The 7,712-nt window shown below is 41.9% G+C and overlaps 1 protein-coding gene across 2 annotated transcripts in view; it reads left to right on the top strand.

Moving 5' to 3' along the window:
• Positions 1–6,633, top strand: part of VGLL4 (vestigial like family member 4) — an 85,766-nt gene extending 79,133 nt beyond the window's left edge. For both annotated transcript variants that reach the window (XM_017832753.1, XM_017832752.1), the window contains 2 exons: positions 1,562–1,679; positions 3,789–6,633. In XM_017832753.1, the coding sequence (XP_017688242.1) occupies positions 1,562–1,679; positions 3,789–4,057 (387 nt within the window). In that variant the 3' untranslated portion in view covers positions 4,058–6,633. The remainder of the gene's footprint in view (positions 1–1,561; positions 1,680–3,788) is intronic.
• The last annotated feature ends 1,079 nt before the right edge of the window (positions 6,634–7,712 follow it).

Below are 7,712 nucleotides of genomic sequence, written 5' to 3'. Positions count from 1 at the left end.
AAACAGGTGGGGAAAAATTTCCTTCTTATTTTCAGCAGGGCAGGGTTATTCTGTATTCCGTTGTACTCACTGCTACTAAATCCTCAATTTACCTCAGTATTTTCATACAAGTGCCTGTATTCTGCTCAGTGCTCTGTACACACACACACGGCCACAGCAGAGGACTCTCTAAGATGCCTTATCCTGCCTCTTGGATCCTTCGTGGTATTGGCACATGGATTCCTGAGGCATTATTACCTGTCTGTCTCTACTTCCCACCTCTTACATGTCCAAAATACGCTTTTGAAAAGATTAGCATACATACCCTTCTCAAAAAAACGCTTCGAAGAGGTACAACATCTTGGCCTCTATTTATAGAAAATAAATACTTCCACATGTGAAATGCTTCCAAAAAATCAAATGCTTCCTTTCTTTTCTTTATTTCCTTTTTTTTACTTTGTTGTCAGTGCAGTGAGATGTAGCTAGCCTGTTGTAAAGTAAAGTAGCCTAAAGTAAAATTCCTGTTGTGTCCTGTCCTGCCAAATGGTGTTAAACCTCCCTGAAAAGCTCAGCTCTTTTACTTTACGGATCTTGCTCTTTACTAGTAAGAGCAAGACTTCACTGGCCTTGCTCCTACTCTACCTAAAGAACCACCTTCTTCCCCACTGACCTTGTGTCAGGGTAATGCAGTGATTTTTGTGGGTTTGCTTCACAGATTTGTAAAATGGACAAGAAGTTAAATTACATCAATTCTGTTAATTCTTTTTGAAAACTTAACAATTAACTTGCACTGAGTATAATGGACTATTTGTATCAGAAAATATACCAAAGATGCAAAGCAAATCTATTCCAATACCTGTGTTCTTTCCCTTCAGCCACCTGGAGAAACTGGGACATTTCTTTTCCCAAGGCCTTGTTTCAATGTAACATTTACATAGTAAACAACTATAAAAAGAGTATTTTATGTTTACACTTTGTACAGAGTATAGATGGCAGAGCTATGATGATGTAATATAGATTTTGGGAAATTTGCATGTGTTGAGAATGAAAAAAGATTATGTTAATTAAGTAGTGCTGGAGAGCAGATTAATTACAACAGGAAAGTATTTGTGGTCAACACTGGCTCAGGAGCTCTTCAGATTATACATTACTTTGTGTCTGCAATATAGAATACAGAATTAGAGCTAGGAAAACTCAACTTCTGAATGAAAAACTTGGGTAACACCAAGATGACAAATACCTGTAAAATCTGCAAAGCCCTTCTGAGTCCTGGAATGACACGGATGTGTGACCGTAGGATGAAACATACATTTAATGTGTTGACATATGACATTTAGTGCTGCGTATGGAATGTCTGTGAGGTTGAAACAGTCGCTGTAAAATCATTTTAATGCTTGTAATGATTCACTTTCACACTGCCCTTTTTCTGTGTGGCCACTCACCACTTTATTTTTTTTTTTTAAAGCTGAATAATTTGGGGGGTTTAATGTGCTTTGTTGAATCGGATAGTTCATGGGTTTAATTGGTGCTGCTGTGGCTGATTGCCTGAGTGAGTGACAGCTTTCCTGTGTGTCCCCCCCAGAACCGTCCCTCTGTCATCACCTGTGCCTCTGCCAACAACCGCAACTGCAGCCTCTCCCACTGCCCCATCGCCCACAGCGGCTGCGGCTCCGGGCCTGCCTACAGGAGACCCTCCAGCAGTAAGTGACACCTCCAAACTCCCCACGGCCTCAGGAGAATCCCAGGAGAACAGAATGGGCTCACCAACCTTAGCTGGTGCAGGCACTGATGTATTAACAGCAATAAAAAAAGAGGTGAAACAATGGACACCTCTTTGTATATCTGCTCCCTGGACATGCACTTTCTAACCATCAATCCTGTGCCACTGAAGAAAGTACCAATTCAAAGTAAGGGGGGGGGAGGAGAGAGGTGCTCTTTCTTCTTGTTTTGAAAAGCTGCTTTAAAAAAAAACACCCCACACAGACAAATAAGTCATAATGTTTATTTTAGTCCATCTGACAAACAGCAGCCAGGGCCAGCAGATCCAACTATGGAACCATATTTTAGTAGCTGTAGTTTCTCCAGTCTTTCAATAGCCAGTAAACTCTTACTATTCAGCTGCAGTCACAAAAATCTTTCCTGCAGCTACAAATACTCTTCCAAAGCCCATACCTTCCACCCAGCTCTGCATGGATAACACAAAAAGCTTTGGAGGGCAGTTGCTACAGCAACCCAAGCAGGAAGTTTTAACTTTCTGCCTTCTATGGTACTTTTCATTCAGGCAATACTTGCTGGGAAACATGGGCCCATTTCTGTTCATCTCTCCCACTGCAGAGTGAGAAAGCCCAGGGGAAGCACAGCCCTTTCATGTCAAGTCCTTTACCTGCTGAGGCAGAGCTTTAACACAGCATCGCTGAAAGGTCATGGCAGTGGGGCTTCGTCAACCTGGATGTGTCCATGGAACAACACCAGTGTGTTGTAGGCAGGAACCTAGAAGTCTATAGTAGGGTATTAGTATTATTAGTAGCAGTGTTTTTTTGATTTTGTAAAGCTCAGTGTATTGTTGATAACTAGATTTAGAAGCTGAAGAGCTAACTAGAATTAGAATTAGAAGCTGAAGGAGACCCTTAGACTCTTGAACAAATCAGTCAATAGGGACCTCAGCTGTTACAAGTTTTCTCATGAACTGGTGTTACTGGTCTCAGGAGAGCTGCAGGAGACCTCAGCTGCACTTACATGGGCTTGGGAAGAAGGGTAAAGGTTTCCAGAAAAGATTTGTCTCCTGTCAGGTGAAGAGGTTTATGCATGACACTCACATTTATTTTGGGATCAGTCAGACCTTGCTGTAGCACAGATGCCAGTGCCGTGGATCCCGACAGTTCCAAGTGCTTTCTGAAAGATAATTCTCATTTAGACACAGATACTGTTTCTAAAACGTAAAACTGCAGCTCTCTCATATTTGGTCTGAGGAATTACTGTACAAAACCTGTCTTTTCAGGTTCTTTGTTCCTTTTTTAGTAGTATTACATCAGTTTAATGCACCCAGTGCAAAGGTAATGATTTCATTTAGTTTGCTGACTGCTCCAAGCACAAGTGTGTGAAGTAAGATGAAACCCTGAGGTCAGCTCTTGGCATGTAATTTAGAATGAGGGTGCCTCACACCTGACTGGGACGTGATTTTAAAGAACCATTTACATCTTCAATTCTGTTTAAGCCTAAAGAATTTACTATGTTATTGTTCGGGGAGAGGGTTTCCACAGAATTGCAGCTGTAGCTATTAGTAGGCTGAGGGAGAATATAATTATATATAAAATGCTCACCTGTTGCAGGTCACAGAAATGCAAAAATACTTAACTCCATTTTTACTTCTTTTCATTTTCATTTCTTCTTCCCCATCCCATTCACTAACAGTCCCCTAATGATATAAGGAAGCCTGGCCTCGTGCTGAGACAGGGGCTTTTCATGAGGGCTTGTAGTGACAGGACAAGTGGCCTTAAGTTAAAGGAGGGTAGATTTAGGTTGGATATTGGAAAGAATTTCTACCCTGTGAGGGTGGTGAGACCCTTGGCACAGGTTGCCCAGAGAAGCTGTGGCTGCCCCATCCCTGGAAATGTCCAAGACCAGGCTGGACAGGGCTTGGATCAACTTGGGCTAGTGGAAGGTGTCCCTACCCATGGGATTAGCTTTAAGGTCTCTCCCTACCCAAACCATCCTGTGTTTTGTGACAGAAATGCAGGAGAAAATGTGGGTTGTGGATCCAGCCCTTGGTGCCAGGGTTCTAACACATCCTGTGCCTCCTTTCCCCGCAGCCACCACTGCCTGTGACCCGGTGGTGGAGGAGCACTTCCGCCGGAGCCTCGGCAAGAACTACAAGGAGCCTGAGCCAGTGGCAAACTCGGTGTCCATCACGGGCTCAGTCGATGACCACTTTGCCAAAGCACTGGGGGACACGTGGCTGCAGATCAAGGCTGCCAAGGACGGCGTCTCCAGCAGCCCTGAGTCAGCATCGCGGCGGGGCCAGTCTTCCCCTTCCTCCCACATGGTCAATCATAATCACTCACCCTCCGTGGTCTCCTGAGGAGAGGACCCTTCCCTTTGTCAATTTGCATGGTTTGACTGAGCTTTGAACAGTGCTTAGGTAGTGTTGGGGGAGGAGAGGTTAGTTTTCAACACGTTATTGTGTACTCACTTTTTTTTTGTGAAAGGGTGCCCTTAAAGACAATAGCAGGAACTATTTCATAAAGATTCATATGATGTAGCATCCTTTTTTCCTGCCTCAATTACCAAAGAAACCTCTGATGCAAATCTGCTGCCCCTTAAGAAAATAATGCACGCTAATCCACAAAAGCCATTACACTTAGTTGGTTGACCCCAGTCCTTTTTGCTTTTCTTAGCTTCTTAAGACTAGAATTTGTCTGGTTTGCTTACATTGCTTTTTTTTTTCCCTCTGTGAAGTAATTTTGTATGTATATACTTGAAAAGAACTGTTATGTATGATTTGCACTATTGGAGGAGGACTGAAGTTGCACAGCAACTTTGTGGAAGAGGCTAATATTTTGAGGGCAAACTGCTGAAAAAAGGGTTTAAGGATGACATTTCTATCAGTTTGATTTTTCTTAAAGCAAAACAGCTTTGGAAGGGGAAGTCTCATACAGGTTATAGGTCTTTCTCTTTTTAGATTTCAGGTGCTTAGTGCTTGCAACTGGACTGCATAATTTACAGAACACGGGCATTTTTTCCTAAACACTGCAGTTTGTTAGACTAGAGCTGAGGTTGGAGGGTTCCATAGTGCTTAACGATGCATGTTTTATGAAAAATAGCTGGTATCTATTAATGTATAGACAGTAAGAATCATAATACTTATTAGCTTTTCTTCAGAACTAGTTTATTTTTGTCAGTAACAATCCTAGATATACTTACTGCTGGTACAGTTGTACTCTATGGTATTTGTGTTTGATATTCACTTTAGCAGCAGCCAGCATCGAGGGCAGCCTCAGGACAGGCCTCGTGCCACCCTTGGAGCTGGTGGCTGCTGGCACAGGATGCTGAGCTCTGCGCAGGTCCAGCCACCCTCCCTGGTTGCAGCACTGCTGCTTCACAGGGATCTGCTTCCTAAAACCAAGTCTGTGTAATCTACCCTTAACTAGCTGCAGGAACTGCTACTGTTACGGATCTTGGCTGGACAACAGATTGTTACAGTTTGTGACATATGATCTTTCTTTCTGTCTTTTTTTTTTCCTTTTTCTTAAGCCTATTCCTAAACCAATGCCAAGTTGCAGCAAACATTCCTCCAGTAGAGACTTTATACAGGTATTACTGCATTTATTATCATTTGCTATATTGATAGCTACTAACTAGAAATTAGGTAGTAGAGGCAGGCATGAAACCACAGCTGTGCTAGTGCTAAGAGCTTCTCTTTTTCTTGTTAAGTGTAACTACTCTCCCCCGTACATTCCATCTTCCCAATACAGTTGCAGCTAGGGCTTTTTTTTTATACTGGGTTACCTGAAAAGACTGGTTCAGTGTAGAAAATAAGAACTAGTTGGAAGATGAACTACACGTGATGTATTATGGACTGTGTTACAGTATTGGGTCCACTGTGGCTTTTATTTTATGCCTTTTTTTTTTTTTAAAGTTAAGCTATTTAATTTGGAAAGGGTGCAGGGTAGAAAGAGATGGGGAGATTGGCTCTTACTCTTGGTGAGAAGGTGGCTGCTCAGTTTTCTTTAAAAAAAAAAAAAAAATAAAAACCCCCCAACATCTAAGCCCCCAGTTTTACACATTTCACTACCATCTTACTGGGTAGTCAACGCTTCCTTGCTTTGGCATTCAGTACCCTACTCTCTGTAGGAAGATTGTTAAAAGAACACTTTTTTATATAGGTAACTTTAAGACCATCGTTACGCTGTGCGTAAAGAATGTACAGAGAAATTTGTAGGTATTTTTTGAGGAACAATTAATTTGTTAATGATATGTAGCTATTTAATTTTTCCCTTTCCTTTATTGTAATCATTCATTTATTATTTTTTTTTTTTGGTTGGAGAAAAAAGTTGATCTTTTTTTTTGTTGTAGATTTGTCTGTAATACAGTAAAAGTGCAGGAACACAGTTATTCTATGAGGACACTGCATTAGCATTAATAGCCACTCATTTGTTATTGCTAGAGGCTACTGAGCAGTATAACAGTCAATACTAATACTGTAGATGGACTCTGTGGAAAATGTGACTCCTATATTTCTTTGTAAACACAAGTAAGATAATGGTTTTAAAGCTAATATTTTCAATAATAGCTGTTTTACAAGGTTACATTTACTTATCTGAGATAGGTAAATGGATTTGAGGGCAATAAAGATTTAATGTGCTATGTCCAGGAAAACATATATTATTGGACACAACAATGTCATGAAAGCCAAAGGGTTGGGGGGTGGTGGAAGGACGCTAAACTGAACTCACCATCACGAGACGTGGTGAAGTTTCTTCACAGAGCCAGGTTATCTACAGTTCAGTTTAAACAATTCTCTCTGTGTTTGTAAATCTGTAATATAACATTCTTTTGTGGCCTTGTTTCACCTGGAAAAAAAAAAGGTTTGGCAGGCCATCTTTTTTTTTTGTACTTAAAAGTAGCCTTAAAGAACAATAAAGTGCTCTTAAATCACAGGTGTGTTCCTATGCCTCTGTATTGCTTGGCAAGAGAGGAAATTGGTGTCTGTGCCTCTGGAGCTGGAAGCAGAAACAAGCCTCTGGTCATGTCCTGGTCTCCTTCCAATGAACCCACCTTGTTCAGGACTGTGACCCCACCAAAGGGGCTGCCACAGCCTCACCTGAGCCTTGGCAGGGGCGTCCCTACAAGACTTTGTCAAAAAAAAATATTTTCAGCAACAAAAAGAATCTGTTGCTGCCCCAGCAGCTGTGCTGGGCCTACAGGAGCTCACCAGCAGCTGCTCCTGAACAGAGACTGGTTTGGAAAACACCAGCTGGTCCTGCATTTCTGCCTCATTCATAAAATAACCAATGTCTTGATTTTCTTCCATTTCATTTGTCCCACAACTTCTTCAAGTGTTACCTAGAGAACAGGAAGAAGACAACTGTATTTCAAATGTCAACATCCACCATCTTGTGTTCCAGGTAAGGTGCATTCTAATGGCAGATCATTCATTCATCAACTGAAGATGGTTAATCCTTAAAAACAAGTGTTCTAATTACCTGAGTTTGAGAAAGATCAGTGAACCAGGCAAGAGCCTGCAGAGGGCTTTTCAACACTGAATGCATGAGAGGGGGTTCCAAAATTAAAAAAGGAACCCCTAAAAGTAACAAGACGCAAAGTTCCTGTTTGAGCAGTGGGGCCTAAATGGTTTGGAAACACAGCAGGTCTGGCTTGGCTGTCCAATGGCTGGGCTTGGGGTGGGAGAGATTCCGCGAGACCCCTTCCAGAATGATTTGTTTAACACACCTGAAACACATCCCTCTGGTGGAAAGAGGCCTAAATCCATGTTGTGAGGGTGTGTGGGAGGGAGTCCAAGGACAACACGCCCCAGCAAGCCTCACAGTCTGCTTTCCAAGGGGAGCTGGTTTCCTTTCAGGAAAAAGTCATCCTTGCACCAAAGATTTTGGGGACGGGGGTGTCCATGAGACATACCAAAGAGCATCACTATTTTTCAGGTCAGTAACTTACATGTTCCATTTTCTACATGGTAAAAGGAAGAAAACAGTAATTTTTTTCCTACCACATGATAT

Source organism: Lepidothrix coronata, unplaced genomic scaffold (genome assembly GCF_001604755.1).
Source record: "Lepidothrix coronata isolate B3197 unplaced genomic scaffold, Lepidothrix_coronata-1.0 Scaffold205, whole genome shotgun sequence".
In the NCBI taxonomy this organism is placed as follows: domain Eukaryota; kingdom Metazoa; phylum Chordata; class Aves; order Passeriformes; family Pipridae; genus Lepidothrix; species Lepidothrix coronata.
The sequence above is the reverse complement of the archived record's forward strand: the minus strand, read 5'-3'. Positions and strand labels throughout refer to the sequence as shown.